Here is a 16,273-nt window from a genome sequence, read left to right on the forward strand (position 1 = left end):
CATGACCCCATGAGAACATCTGCTCTGGAGTGAACTGAGCTTTTTGTAGTAGTATAGAGGGAAATTTTAGATATTTCCAAATCTCTGATGAGGTTAACTTCTAAACCATTAATTTAAATACATTTAAATATGACTTTAATTGGAAACACTGCATTTTATATAAATATTTAATGAACCAAAAAAGTAATTTATAATATTTATAAAAGATTTCTAACTTTGTGTTTTGTACTGTTGCTTTGGCAGAGAATATGTCAAATCAAATTATAATCCAAATTGCGATATTGCGTGTGCTTATCAACTCACAAAAGGCTGTAATTGAATTAAATAGGTAGGCTATATAGTCTGACATGCTCCGTGTCAGAGCGCCTCAGTTCACAGTAAATGAAGCAAACTCCATCTCTGCATGTGCTGTGACTTTAAAGTGCATGTGGGAATACAATGTGCACCAAGTTCACTTTATTTTTTACAGTCGCATATTAAAGAAACACGCCGACTTTTGGGACTTTAGCTTAGTCACTGTATCCCCAGAATTGGATAAGTCCATGCATACCATTCTTAACTCCATGCGTGCTATAACTCTGTCTGACGCTCCCACCGTTAGCCTAGCTTAGCACAAAGACTGGAGGTAAACGGCTCTATCTAGCCTTCTGCTCAATAAGTGACAAAACAATGCCAACATTTTCCTATTTACATGTTGTGATGTGTATAGCAAAAAATACACCCAGCAGACCAGGTCTGCACTCTTGAAGACAAACATGTGATTTTGTGTTTTATACACCAGACAGAGTCTGAACAGACAGTCATTTCCCCAAGCTTAATTATTCATTTCACCATTAATGATTTGTGAGTCTCACAGCAGCTCATTATTCTGGATTGCTTTTCATCTTCATAGACTGTGAAGACAGGGGCCCGTTGCAATTACTATCCAGCTGGGGCTCTTAAGCTCTGCTTTGATTCCTTTTAAAAGCATTCTTTACATATTCCATCTGTTTTTCTGCTTACAGAACATGGACCAGTGGACCATGAGACAGTCCTCTCTCGAGCTACAGCTCATGATCAAGCAATGCTCACCTAATTCAAACTCAACTAATGTAAGCTCAACTAATGTAAGTGCTTGCTGAGTTCAGCTCTGCTTGATGATTCCTTGTCTCTTCTTTAAGGTTCATAATTTCCTGGTACATCTGAACCAACTCTTTACAGGAGCTGTATGCTCTTCAGGAAAATATAGCCAAGGCCACCATTGAAGTTTTCCAGAAGTCTGCTGAGATGAACTCTAGTAACCCCACCTGGAATGGCTCCGCTGTCTCTGGCAGCTCCGTCTCCAATAGCAACAGTGCCAACAAAATGAAACCTGTGCTCAGGTGGGTGACCCCAATCACCGCTTTCAGTCAGTGGTCTTATTTACTTTCAGTTCGATGGAGTCGGTAGACTGCTCTTCTTGCTTTCAGCACGCATCAATGTTTCTATCGATGTCTAATCTGTAGGAAGAGACCTGATGTTGTGTAGCTCATGCCCTGTGTGTTTCACTGTTTGTTTCTGGTTCAGCTCCTCTGAGCGTTCGGGTGTCTGGTTGGTGGCCCCTCTGATTGGTAAGCTGCACACCTCAGTGCAGGGTCACGTGCTGAAGGCCGCAGGTGAAGAGCTGGAGAAGGGACAGCATCTGGGACCCTCCTCACGAAAAGAAAGAGATCGGCAGAAACAAAAAAGGTATGAAACTTTTAGCACAGACTTCAAAGCTGCTGCAACATTCCAATATTAATCCCATGCCAGTGTTGCCTAAACATGTTGCTCGCTAGGGTTTGAGAAGTCGATTCCAATTTCTGCATTCTGACATTCATTCCTATGATTTTTAATATACACTAGTTTAGTTGAAAATTTTGGAGTTGGTAATATATTACAAATTAATATTAATGTTTTGTTTTTGAGTGTCTTTTGCTCAACAATGTATAACATTTATTTGATCAAAAATAAAGTAAAAACAGTAATATTGTCAAATAATATTTTAATTTAAAATGGCTTTTCTATTTGAATATATACCGTTCATAACTTTGACCACTGACAGGTAATGTGAAGAACACTGATGATCCTCATGGCTCCTGTTAGTGGGTGGGATATATGAATAATAATAATAATTAATAATTCGTTACATTTATTTAGCGCTTTTCTAGGCACTCAAAGCGCTTTACATAGAAGGGGGAATCTCCACAACCACCACCAATGTGCAGCATCCACCTGGATGATGCGACGGCAGCCATATTGCGCCAGAACGCTGTTCTGTTTGCTCTGTTCTTCATATGATGAAGCAAATAAACATTTTGTCCTCAGAGTCGATGTGTTAGCAGAAAAAATGGGCAAACAAGTTTGACAAGGGCCAAATTGTGATGGTTAGACGACTAGGTCGGAGCATCTCCAAAACTGCAGCTCTTGTGGGGTGTTCTCGGTCTGCAGTAGTCAGTAACTATCACAAGTTGTCCAAGGAAGGAACAGGTGTGAATCAGCGACAGGGTCATGCGCAGCCACGGCTCGTGGGAAGGCTGGCCTGTGCGGTCCAATCAAACAGAGCTACTATAGCTCAAATTTTATTTTGGCAGCAAAAGTGGGACCAACACAATATTAGAAAGGTTATAATATTATGTCTGATCAGTGTAATTGAAAGTGAATTTATTCATGTGATCAAAGCTGAATCGTCAGCATCATTACTCCAGTCTTCAGTGTCACATGATCATTCAGAAATCATTCTGATATTCTTGAGATTTGCTGCTCAAGAAACATTTCTGTTTATCAATGTTGGAAACGGTTGTGCTGCTTAATATTTTTATAACTAGTAAATCAGAAAGAAGAAAGTCATATACATCTAGGAAGACTTGAGAGTGAGCAAACCATGGATTCATTTGCATTTTTGGGTGAACTATCCCTTTAACTAGGATCTCCAAATATGCTGTATGAAAACGTTAAATTAGTTTTTTTTTCATATAGGAGTCTTTAGCAACATTTGTCTTTGCTGTCAATTTGATCAATTTAATGTGTCCTAGCTGCATAAAGTATTGATTTAAAAAACAAACAAACTTTTGAACAGTATTATAAGTTTGATTGTAACTTTATATGAATAATTTGTAGCACTCAATAAAAAAATAATTATAGGCTGAAGATAATTAAATTAGTAATTAATAAAGAATTAAAAATGTCTTCATATTTGTGCGTGCTAGTTCAGTAATGCGGTTGATCGTGACATTGTACAAGTACGATTGTTATCGAAGATCACCATTTTGTTTTTTTCGTTCTTTCAGTATGTCTCTCTTGAGCCAGCAGCCCTTCCTGTCTCTAGTGCTGACGTGTCTCAAGGGACAAGATGAGCAGAGGGAGGGTCTCCTGACTTCCCTGTATAGTCAAGTCCAGCAGGTACAACTGCACCCCTCAAAACACTCATTGTGTCATTGTCAGTGAATGCTCCACATTTCTTTGGACTGATATGATGTATTCCCCCATCAGATTGTGACTAACTGGCGTGAGGACCAGTACCAGGATGACTGCAAAGCCAAGCAGATAATGCACGAGGCCTTGAAGCTGCGACTCAATCTGGTGTGTATCCGTTATCTATTTCTCTCATACATGATGTGCCTTTAAGCTGACAAAACAAGTATAATCTGTGTTGATCTCTCTCGCACAGTGCTTTAAGTGGCCCAAAAGAAGTGTCGGTACTCTATTTGTTTTTTTTATTTAATTGCTGACTCCTCTCCTCCCCTGAGGTAACAACAACTATATTGAAGGGGTTTTATACGTAGGGTTGGTAACTTCTGGAAAAGAAAATAAGGGACAATCGTGGTTCTTTAGGAAAAAAGGGGACATAATGAGGGACACTCAAAATATGTGTAGGCTACTGTACCAGACAGTGTAGTTATTTCAGTGTCTGCTGTTAAGTGTGTGTATAAAGGCTCTCAGATAAACACATTTGAGTCATTCTGTGTCAAAATCTGCCAAATTTTGTTAGTTTTGTTTCTGAAGATAGACAGTCATAAATTAAGAAAAAAAGACAAAATATTTAATGTGATGGATGTATATTTACTAAGTAATTCAATATTTTGTAGTGGGGGTCAAAATTTAAATGCAAACAGTTAAAGGGATTTGCCTTTAGCGCGAGCATAGAGAACACCAGCAGAGGATTCTGCCGGATCTTAAAAGTCTTCCGCGAACGGTTATTCTCGGTGGGACAAATTAGGAAATGTGCATTGTGAAGGGCGCTCTGGAAGATGTGCAAATGAGCGTACCGGTAAGCTAAAGTCACGTTCTGGGCGCACAGAGAGGTGGCGGTACTCTCAAGAGAAATATTTGGAAGTGGCGGTACTGAGTACCGGGGAGTACCGGCCCACTTAAAGCACTGCTCTCGCATCAATTTCCCTTCCTTCCTTGTATTGTGTGCCTAAGGTTAAAAGAAAAATGAATGTCACTAAGATCTGATTAACCTGCACTGAACTTTTATTTATATATATATATATATATATATATATATATATATATATATATAATTAAAATTATATTATAATTATTATTTTTTTTTTTAATCTTGTCACATGGTTTAGGTGGGTGGGATGTTTGATACGGTACAGCGTAGCACACAGCAGACGACGGAGTGGGCGGTGCTTCTGCTAGACATCATCAGCAGTGGTACCGTGGACATGCAGTCAAACAAGTGAGATCTGACACCCCTTATTCACTGCCACTAATTGTCTTTGCTATACCATCTGATTTGAATGTTTGCTCTTTTCCATTAGTGAGCTCTTCACTACGGTGTTAGACATGCTGAGCGTGTTAATAAACGGCACTCTGGCAGCTGACATGTCCAGCATCTCTCAGGGGAGCATGGAGGAGAATAAAAGGGCCTACATGAACCTGGTCAAGAAGCTCAGGGTGAGAAATACTGATAACTGTTTAGAAAAAGCTACGGCCTCACATTAAGATGATTTATAAAATGAGTCAATAGCATAGCTATTAATGTATCATGCTTTATATTGATTCAAAACCCATAACCCAAAGCACTAGCATGAACAATACCTCATAAACATGCAGCATGTGGAGATGTGTAAATGCTATTGCTTTTCTAAGCGATCAGACTCAAAAATGGCTCAAAATAGCAGACATCTAGTAGCCAAGCAGAAACTATACTACCATACTTTTATCCAGCAAGGATACCGTACATTGATCGAAGTGATCATAAAGTCATTTTTCACCTTTAAATTTTACGTTTAAATAAATGCAGCCTTGTTAAACATATAAGAATTATCTTTCAAAAACAAGGTATTTCTGACTCCAAATATTGAAAGGTGGCATGTCTAACAGTGCAAAAACAAAGACAAAAACTGTACCGTATTTTCCGGACTATAAGTCACACTTTTTTTCATAGTTTGGCTGGTCCTGCGACTTATTGTCAGGTGTGACTTGTATGTTAAATTGAATTCATACTGACTGACAAGAATAAACATTTAGCTACGTCTACAGCCTCAAGAGGGCGCTCTATGCTGCTCCTGTAGCCTCCCCCTAAAAAAAATTACTGAAAAGTTTTTTGAACTTTTTTTATTTTAGAAATATTAAGTATTAAATATTAACTTAAAGACAACTGAGAAAGACTAAACACAAACAAAATGCCCCTTCATAAAGAAAATCCTATTCTGCAAATGACAAACTGCAGGTAATGAGCAATACTATGCCAGGTTTGCAAGCACCATTAGTTTGTTCAGACTCCAGTTTGTTTTGTCCTGCAGAAAGAACTGGGCGACCGTCAGTCTGAGAGCTTGGAGAAAGTGCGACAGTTGCTGCCTCTGCCCAAGCAGACACGTGATGTCATCACCTGTGAGCCCCAGGGATCGCTTATTGACACTAAGGGCAACAAAATCGCTGGATTTGAAAAAGAGGTAAATTATTATTTTTATAATAATAATAACTTGTTACATTGTATATTGTGCTATTTTTGGGTGCTTGCCGTGCTTTATTTTTATTTTTTTGGTTATGGTAGTCTCCTCAACTCTCACCCCATACCAATGTGTGATACTTTTTTGTGCTTTTTGGTGTTGTAGTGCTGCTCATCTGTTGACTACTCTCTTACCCTTTGCATTTGTTTTGTCTTGCACACAGGGTCTTCAGGTTTCGACTAAGCAGAAGATTTCTCCATGGGATGTTTTTGAGGGACTGAAGCATTCAGCTCCGCTCTCATGGGGCTGGTTTGGAACTGTTAGGGTCGACCGCAAAGTCACAAAGTTTGAGGAGCAGCAGCGGCTCCTGCTTTACCACACCCACATAAAGCCTAAACAACAAAGTTACTATCTGGCGCCTCTCAACCTTCCCCAAGAGGAGGAGGAGCCACCTACACCTGTGGCTCCTGAGCCAGAGAAGAAAGTGGATCAAGGGAAGCAGGAGAAGAGTGTCTCCAATGTTGCACCTGACCCTAATAAGAAGAAGAAGAAAAAGAAACAGACATCAGCAAATAAACAAGAGGTACAAAGTGTGTGTGCATGTGTGCATTAGTGCTCTAAATTGATTAAACAAAATTACTAATAAATTGCTGATTTTTCTGTAATTTAATCGTACCTAACATTCAAATGTAACCTATTTATGTGTTTTAATGTTTTCACATTTAATCTCCAAAATAATGAAGAAACAACTTAAAAACAGCAGTAGGAATATTAGGCTGCTGTCACTTTAAGAGCTGCACGAATCCAACATGCTGTTACACAAGTGAATTTTAACATAACTTTGTATGAATTCATTTTTTTATCGTTCAAGCGTAATAAGACAAGAAAGAGAACTCAATTGAATAGTTTGTTTGCGCTCTGTCTGAGAGGCAGCTTTCTTAAGATGATTGCACTCAACTTCTTGAAAACATCAAGCGATTAAAGGAAGGCAGTACAGTAATTTACGGAATCACACATAAATCATGCAGCAGTTCATGTTTTTAGTTGCACATATGATTGTTTTAATCCAAATTACGCATGTGTACAGAGCAATCAAGGGCACGCAACAGAAGTGCTCTTTCTCTCTCTTTACCGTCAGTTAACAAATCTTTTCTTACTTATAACAAAATACACAACAGTGTCTAAAAGCTGATATGTGAGGGTGTACAGCAAACAAAAAACACATAATTAAGTTTTTATAAACTGTCGACCCCAAAAAATTAGTTTAATGAGACAAAAGTGGATACAGGCAATAAGACGTGAAGCTTCAGCAGGAAGATTGAGTCCATTTTGGGATCCTGACACTCAGTCAATAATGACTGCCTATGTGTACAGTAAACATTTTGTCAAATATATCAAAATGTCAGTTTTATATATTATATTTGAAAAGCTATAAATAGAAATCAAGATGTCTGATTGGTTCCTATGGTCTAGGACTACAAGCCACACAACCCAGTCATGCAGTACACACAAGGCATGGACATGGGCATGGGCCAAACCAACATACCTTTTCAGATGGGCTACCGGCATCCAATGTATCCCCAAAACCAACCTCTTCCACCAGGTCAGCACATATCCCAGCATGCCTAAACCTCTCAACCTCATAACATTGCTTGTTGTTGTTTTTGTAAAGAAATATGTGAACTTCATAAAGCAGTTCTTACAGTAATTTTTGCATCATAAATTGTACATAGGACATCTTCTACTTGTTCTTTTATGCTTTTTTGTCATCCATATTTCCCCCTTAAGGAGGCCCTGGTATGGAGACCCCTTTCCGTCCCAGAAATCCTATGACCAAAATTCCTCCACGTCCCAATTCCTACACTATGGCTAATATGCAGGCTGGCATGGGTAACATGATGGGGATGGACAAGCAGTACCAGATGAGCTGTAGACCCCCACCCAGCATACCTCAGGGACATCTCCGTCAACAGCTACAGGTCAGACTGGTGAGTCTGATTTTACTAATCAAGACCCCAGACCAAAAACACGGTTTCCTTTTATTTTGTACAATTATTTCACCTAGGGCTGGAACGACTCGTCAACGCAGTTTTTTTATGTTGATTACACAAATTAGTCAATTTGCGTCAGTTTATTGTGCTGTTTATGTTCCCCAATGATGCCGGCACACACGGCTCATTTGTACACTCTGCAACTGGTTATAAAGCATTTAACGCTGCTGTTGTTTATTTAAAATATCTAATGGATGACCTCGCGCCTCGATTGGATTCATTTAATTACACATTGAAAAACTTCACAGTTTTATGGACACCATGATGTTTGATATAGTGGATTGATGCTGTGGTGACCGCTATGGTCAGTTAGAAAGCAGTTGTGATTTCAGCTTATTGCACATGCAAGTTAATCTGCATTCTAAACTAATCCGCACTACTGCATTGTAATGCAATCACATACAGACGGTAGCACACACACTGTTCAGTAGTGCAGACATGTATTGGATGCATTATACCATCTGGATGTGCAGTCACCTGATCAATTTTTAACTATTTAAACCTCTTATTGCACGCTTAAGTTAATTGCTGCTCTACACTAATGCGCTGCTGCATTGTAACACACACACACACATGCAAACAGAAGCGCAGACATGTATTGTCAACACTGTTCTGTGATTTATCAATATATCAAAATAGAAATATATGCTGGAACTTTTCAGTTTTTAAGCTGAGTAACTAAAACCCACAGCTTTATTATTAGTAGAGCGACTGCTGGGTAGAATTAATTCACACGCAATTAATCTTATTAATGCATTCATATAAATGTAATCTTTGCTGTGCTACTTTAGCTGATCTAGAATGAGCAGAAATATGTGAGCAATATAAGGACCCAAAGACAAAACTCCTGATAAAATTAAGCAATAGCGTTATGTGCAACGCTGTGTCATATGCCATAGCTGTGCACAAGACAACCGTGTTCGATGTCTTGGCTCGAGGTTCAGGCTTTTTTTGTTCATTAATGAAAAAGTCAGAGACTAGTCGATATTGACATTAATCACGCAAATGTCGACTTAAAAAAACCTGAAGTTGTTCAACCTCTGCGGTGAATGCAGCTATAGTAATAACCTTTCTTAATTAGGCCTACACTGCTTAAACCTAATCATTAGGTAAAAGTTCATAGATTAGTTACGATTATTATTAATTGACTATTCAGAAAACAGCCCGAAAAGATTACTAGGGGGTTGGGGAGAAATAATCGTCAGATTAATCGTTTGAAAAATAAATACTTCCAGCCCTAGATTCATCTACTTTTATTTTTATAATAATGTCCTGTATTTAGGGGTGGTGCTTGTCAGTTGTGCACTGCAGAGGGCCCACACATATTTAGGAGTCAACATTTGGTGTTGGGCTCTTTTGACATGACCGCTGTTTAAGATCCCAAAAGCAGACAACAAATGGTGCTAATATACACACTCAAAGTGTGCTGTACTACTGGTGTAAAATCATAATCTAATCTTTATCTACATAGCTGAAGCTCAGTTGGCCAGATAGTGATTGATCTTTTCTGAATCATTAAAATACTGCTGTCTGGGACATTGTGAGCCTAGAGACTGTAGTGTACACCATATTTTGTGCTATAAATGGTGTTCATAAATGACTGTTGGGAATTGAAATTTTCTCTTAAGTAGAGGCTTGGAGCCAGAAACGGTATTATTGGAAGGTTGATGTGCGTCACAAACAAAAGGGATAGTTACTCACTCTCATGTTGTTGCAAACCCGTAAGACCTTCGTTCATTTTTGGAACACGAAGTAAGATATTTTTGATGAAATACGAGAGCTCTCTGTCCCCACATAGACTGCAACACAGTGACAACTTTCAAGGTCCAGAAGGGTAGTAAAGAGATCGTTAAAATAGTCCATGTGACTCCAGTGGTTCAAACGTAATGTTATGAAGTGACATAAAACTAACAAAAATAACTTTATTCAACAATCTCCTCTCCTTCTACATGATTTACGCAAGCACCACAACACATGCATGTGGTCCTCAGCCAATAGTGTGCCAGCGTTCTGCCGTAGAACTAGGAAACGCTGCGGTGTGTGAATAGTGTACAAGTGAAAGAGAGAGAAGACATTGTTGAATAAAGTACACAAAAAGTATTCTGGTAGCTTCATATCATAAAGTTTAAATCACTGAAGTCACATGGACTATTTTAACGATCTCTTTACTACAACTTGTGTTGCTGTCTATGTGGGGTAAGAAAGCTCTCGGATTTCATTAAAAAATATCTTACAAGTTTGGAACGGCATGAGGGTGAGTAATTATATGACAGAAATGTCATTTTTAGGTGAACTGTCCCTTTAAGCAGGCAATTGGTAACCACCTAGAAGCACCACGCAAACGCTCCCAGCATGCTCTAGCAACCGCTCAGAACACCTTTAGCAACACCCTGGCAGCACATGCAAGCACTATCTAGTTTTTGTATTTTAGTGATTGTGAATGTTAAATTCAGTAGAGTTGGAAGGTCATTTTCTGTAAAGGGTGGGCATGTATGTTTGTTTGTTGGTCTTTTCAGAATCATAATCATATGATTGGACAGCAGATTAGACAAGTGGCACCTAATCAACAGTATCCATCAATGCAGCCGACACAGGCAAGTGCTTGTACATTTACAGCCACTTGGCACATTTGCAGTATTAATTTGACAGTTCAGCATTCACTGAAACCAGAGATGATAACCCAGTAGTGTCATATTTCTGTCTTTAGAACATGTCCCAGGGCTACACCCCCTACGGCGCACACATGGGGATTCAGCCACACCCCTCTCAGACAGCCGGAATAGTTCCTACCTCGTACGTTAACCAGGTATTCCAGGGAGGACATCCTGGCACAAACCCAGGCATGGTGGATCCTCTTAGGCAGATGCCGCAGAGGCCGAGCGGCTATGTCCATCAGCAGGCTCCCGGAGCATACGTACACCCAATGCAGAACACACAAAGGTCAGTCACAGACCTCTTTAGGCACCTCTTTGGAAATAATCAGATGTGCTTAATGATGATGATATATAAGGGTGGGCCACATGACCAAATTCATATTTCACAACTTAGATTTCACATTAAATGTAAAAAAAGAGATCACCTGAAAGTTGAATAAATAAGCTTTCCATTGTTGTATGGTTTTTTGGTATAGAACAATATTTAGCTGATACAACCATTTGAAAATCTGGAATCTGAGGGTGCAAAAAAGTGTAAATATAGATCAAATGACCTTTAAAGTTGTCCAAATGAAGTGCTTAGCAATGCATATTACTACTAATAATATATTTTTATATATTTATGGTAGGAAATTTACAAAATATCTTCATGGAACATCTTTACTTAATATCCTAATGAATTTTGACCCATACAATGTATTATTGTCTATTGCCACAAATATACCTGTGTGACTTATGACTGGGTTTTTGGTCCAGGATCACATATATTACAAAAATATGAATTAAACAAATACTTTTTTTCAGGTACAATGTTGTTATTAATGTAGTTAGAATTAGTACAGAACTTCAGCACAGGCTTCACTGTATGATATAAATATAATTTTTTTTTGTTATTAAAGCTAAAAGTAAATAAAAAATTTGTCAAGAGCAGCAAGTTATTTTTTCTTTTTACATTAATGACAAAGAGTAGCAGATATTAGGCTGCTGTCACTTTAAGACCCAATGCATGGATTCATTATACTGATGCACATCCAGTTTACACACAAATGTTTAATTTTACATGAGACATAACCAGCTGTGTTTGCATGAATACTCCACATGATGGGCATTTTGACATAATTGTGTCTGTAGTTGACCGTTCAAGTGCAATAAGACGTGAAAGAGAACTGAATTCACGATCGCATGCTGAGTGATGCAGCTTTCTGTGCATGCGCTGTCAGTCAGTTCTTTTTCAATGCTTATTGTGCTTAATAATGTTTGTTTTTTTGTCTCAAATTCACAATTCCCTTCTGATAGTGGCACCTTTCAGAGTTCCTTTTCAGCATATATTGTTTTTTGTTTTTTTTACATCTTTATATTCTCATTCATGCATTCCCTCACCCTGTATATGTATTTTCTCGAGTTCATGTGCATATTGCAAAAATGTATTTATTTTCATAGCCACCTTTGTTCGTATTAACCAAGGGTGCTAATATTAGTGGAGAGCAATGTATATCAGCATTTTATACTGTGGCAAAAGTATCCAGTATACGTCATATCGCCCAGCCCTAGTATCATACATCATACGTTTTCGGTGCCACCATACTTATTTAGTAACATTATACCGCACAACCTTTATTTGAAGCAGTGTAAAACAAATCAGCTAAACTTTCGCCATATGTCTCAGATTCTCCCATCAGTCAATGCCGCAGACGCCTATGATGCATCCAAGTCACTTGGGACCACAGGGCATGCACCCCAACATGAGGCCTAATCAGATGATAGAGCAGCAGCAGCAACAACAACAACAACAACAACAACAACAACAACAACAACAACAAGCCCAGCAGCAACAGCAGCAGCTGATAAGACAGCATCCAGCTCTCAGAGTATGTACATGCGCGCACACACACACCCCCACACCAAAAGTCAATCACAATGCATTGTGGGATACAGTATGTTTGGGTAGATTCTGCACATTTCAGGCTATTCTGTGCAACGAGAGAAAGCATAATGGATGCTTGCTGGCTTTCTAGGGGCTACAGTGGTTCACCTGTAATTGTATTTGCCTTCATAGCAGCAGGTGCAGCAACAGCAGCAGCAGGTTCAACAAGTGCAACAGCAGCAGGTCCAGCAGCAGCAGCAGCAACAGGTTCAGGCTCAACAGGTGCCGCAGCAGCAGCAGGTTCAGCAGCAGCAGCAGCAGCAACAACAGCAGCAGCAGCAGGTGGCAGCAGGCCAGCCCCCCGCCCAGGCCCTGGGCATGCAGCCTCTGCCCCCGCAGCAGCCCATGGTATGACCCCGTCTCCGAACTATATTTTTAAAATGCATACTAAAAAAATGGCCATTATAAAACCATTCCAGCAGCCTCTTGTATATTATTGGTTTACATTTGTGGATTTTTAGACATTCAGTTCGATTTTATTTTGTTCCAGTTCCCACGGCAAGGCATGCAGCAAACCCAGCAGCAGCAACAGACTGCAGCACTGGTCAGACAGCTCCAACAGCAGCTCTCAAGTATGCTTGAATCTTTGCATTACTCCTTTACAAATAGCAATTTTTGCTGCATATACACTGTTCTCGAAACGTTTCAATAAAATGCTCAAATGCTTATGGCAAGATATTGGACAATACCAACATAAATCATTTTACCTTGCTATAAATGCAATAACTGGCAATATAATAACATCGCTCGACGGCCTTTTGGCAATCTGTTATCACACATACCTTAACTTTTAACTGCCAGTCAAGGTTCGTGCAAAACAGACAGATAAGAACACAGTTTAAACCCAGAGTATAGTTTTGTGTCCAGCCTTTCAAAGTGTACTCCATTTGTTAGCATGCACAAACACAGGCGGTCGACACAGTTTCGCCCTTGTGTCTGTGTGTTTTATCCTCAGAAGTTGGGCAATTTTAAAAATGTCTTGTTCACTAATAATCGTGGGGGGAAAAATGTATATTTGTACTACTCACAAAACTGCTCATTTCTGTCTGAACAACAAATTATTTCGTTCTTAACCTCATTCTAATGGTAATAAATTGAGTATTCCAAACGAACGACCACATGCCCCAGGTTAGTCATTTGCATAAGACAGCCAAACCATTGTTCTAGTTCTGTAGGATACACCATCATGGAGAAGACTGCTGACTTGACAGATGTGCAAAAGAGGATGGCTGTTCACAGGGCTCTGTGTCCAAGCACATTAATAGAAAGATGAAGGGAAGGAAAAGATGTTGAAGAAAAAAATTGTACAAGCAATAGGGATAACCGCACCCTGGAGAGAATTGTGAAACAAAACCCATTCAAAAATGTGGGGGAGATTCACAGAGTGGACTGCAGCTGGAGTCAGTGCTTTAAGAACCACTTTGCACAGATGTATGCAAGACATGGGTTTCTGCTGTCGCATTCCTTGTGTCAAGCCACTCGAACAACAGACAGCGTCAGAAGAGTCTCACCTGGGCTAAAGACAAAAGGGACTGCTGAGTGGTCCTAAGTTAGGTTCTCTAGTGAAAGTACATTTTGCATTTCCTTTGGAAATCAGGGACCCAGAGTACAATCCATGTTGCTTGAGGTCCAGTGTTTAGTTTCCATAGTCAGTGATGGTTTGGGGTGCCATGTCATCTGCTGGTGTTGGTCCAGTGTGGTTTCTGAGGTCCAAGATCAACACAGAAGTATACCTGGAAGTTTTAGAGCACTTCATTCTTCCTGCTGCTGACCAACCTTATGGAGATGCAGATTTCATTTTTCAACAGGACACCCGCACACAGTGCCAAAGCAACCAATACCTGGTTTAAGGACCATGGTATCCCTGTTCTTAATTGGCCTGCAAACTCACCTGACCGTAACCCAATATGCCAGACCCAACAAGGCAGAAGAGCTGAAGGCCACTATCAGCAACCTTGGCTCTCATAACACCTGAGCAGAGCTACAGACTGATCGACTCCATGCCACGCCGCATTGCTGCAGGAATTCAGGCAAAAGGAGCCCCAACGAAGTATTGAGTGCTGTGTATGCTCTTACTTTTCAGTTGGCCAAGATTTCTAAAAATCCTTTTTGTATTGGTCTTAAATAATAATCTAATTTTCTGAATGAATTAGGGATTTTCCTTAGTTGCTAGTTATAATCATCAACATTAAAACAAATAAACATTTGAAATATATCAGTCTGTGTGTAAAAGGGATGAATATAATATACAAGTTTCACTTTATTGAATGGAATTGGGGAAATAAATCAACTTTTTGATGATATTCTAATTATATGACCAGCAGCACCTGTATGAATATGATTCTCTTCAAAAAGACAAGTTATGAAACCACCTGTAAAACCCTTATTGTTTTGGGGGTCGTCTCATTATTGCCCATCTAGTGCTCCTGTTGTTAGTTGCATTAACACCAAAGCAGCTGAAACTGATTAACAACCCCCTCTGCTACTTGACTGACCAGTTTAACTGACTTGATGCTATTCTGATTAAAAAGTGTTCCTTTATTATTATTTTTTGAGTAGTGTAGTTAAAAACCAATAAAATTTTAATACAGGCCTCTTATAGCCAACTCTACATGTGAATCTGCGTTGTCCTACAGAGAAATCTCACTGTTCAAGCTATAATGCAGCATTTTATTGTATATAAGTATTGTAAATAATATATTAAAGATATATCAATGTTTACAATTGAATCATGAAACCTGACTATAAGGCACCTAGAGTATGTGATATTTGCGTAGGGTGTTGGTAAATCATGAATTGTTTGTGAAAACATTCGTACACAGATTTCATGCACTTTCATGCATTTATGTATGCATGCTTAGTGAATGAGACCATTGTCCTTGTTTTCGTTTAAACTAAAGTTGCATGTATCTCTCACACAAGTGCCCTTCGACATGGCCGTCATTGTGGTCTCCTGCAGTTTGTTGTTCAGTCTCTTGTGCTTTTGTTTGTTTGATTGTAAGACATTGGGCTGGGCCAGTGTTGCCACCTGGTGGACCAGCTGATTAGTGCAAAAAAAACAATGCATAGTACATGTGCTAGCTGAGCTATTAATATGTAGATTACGAAATTTGCTTCAGGCAAACTGTATGAATACCCTATTGCATGCATGAAAAATGGAGCATACTTTGGGCTTAAAGAGATGTTTTTGAAGCAGCTCTAATATTAGTGTTTACTTTACTATGTTCTAAATGCATTTTGTATGTAATGTTTTTATCCGTAGTGCTGGTCCTTATAATGCAAATAATTTTCAAAAATAAAATGTTTTTTCTGTACTAATTATTTTTATTTTCTTTCCCTAGATACACAACCTGGACAGAACACCAACTCATATTACTGAGAGGCTGAATGAATTTCAGCGGTGATAAAGAATAGTTTTGTGTCCATACAAGCGGACCTTTCTGAGATGAGGATCCCTGCGCCTGAAAGAAGCCCACAGGGCTGTATCTAAAGTAGAGTCAAACATTGTTTTTCAGACATGCATTTCTGAAAGTCATAGATGCTTTGTTCTGTGAAACATCAAGGTGAACAATGAAAGAGTTTATGTAAAAAGAAGTACAGGAAATTATAAAAATATTGCAATTTTTTTTTAATTTTATTTCAATTTGTACAATTTTTCAGTTTCGTGTATTTCTCATTAAAAAAAATCATGTCACTTTTTATGCCTTGTTATAGTGTGACCGTTAAGGGTTAGTTCCCCCT

The 16,273-nt window shown here is 39.0% G+C and overlaps 1 protein-coding gene across 7 annotated transcripts in view; it reads left to right on the top strand.

Annotated features, from left to right (window-relative positions):
* The window catches only part of med12 (mediator complex subunit 12), a 40,380-nt gene extending 24,149 nt beyond the window's left edge, over positions 1-16,231 (top strand). For 2 of the 7 annotated variants that reach the window (XM_067457990.1, XM_067457991.1), the window contains exons 28-44: positions 1,005-1,091; positions 1,201-1,361; positions 1,546-1,707; positions 3,288-3,399; positions 3,490-3,579; positions 4,578-4,687; positions 4,770-4,905; positions 5,757-5,906; positions 6,127-6,486; positions 7,377-7,506; positions 7,692-7,891; positions 10,471-10,548; positions 10,662-10,894; positions 12,275-12,476; positions 12,665-12,880; positions 13,023-13,104; positions 15,874-16,231. In XM_067457990.1, the coding sequence (XP_067314091.1) occupies positions 1,005-1,091; positions 1,201-1,361; positions 1,546-1,707; positions 3,288-3,399; positions 3,490-3,579; positions 4,578-4,687; positions 4,770-4,905; positions 5,757-5,906; positions 6,127-6,486; positions 7,377-7,506; positions 7,692-7,891; positions 10,471-10,548; positions 10,662-10,894; positions 12,275-12,476; positions 12,665-12,880; positions 13,023-13,104; positions 15,874-15,911 (2,547 nt within the window). In that variant the 3' untranslated portion in view covers positions 15,912-16,231. Of the gene's footprint in view, positions 1-1,004; positions 1,107-1,200; positions 1,362-1,545; positions 1,708-3,287; positions 3,400-3,489; positions 3,580-4,577; positions 4,688-4,769; positions 4,906-5,756; positions 5,907-6,126; positions 6,487-7,376; positions 7,507-7,691; positions 7,892-10,470; positions 10,549-10,661; positions 10,895-12,274; positions 12,477-12,664; positions 12,881-13,022; positions 13,105-15,873 lie in introns of all 7 variants that reach the window. The other 5 variants (XM_067457985.1, XM_067457987.1, XM_067457992.1 and 2 more) reach the window with 4 other exon arrangements.
* The last annotated feature ends 42 nt before the right edge of the window (positions 16,232-16,273 follow it).

The sequence above is a fragment of the Pseudorasbora parva genome, chromosome 11 (genome assembly GCF_024679245.1).
Source record: "Pseudorasbora parva isolate DD20220531a chromosome 11, ASM2467924v1, whole genome shotgun sequence".
Classification (NCBI taxonomy): domain Eukaryota; kingdom Metazoa; phylum Chordata; class Actinopteri; order Cypriniformes; family Gobionidae; genus Pseudorasbora; species Pseudorasbora parva.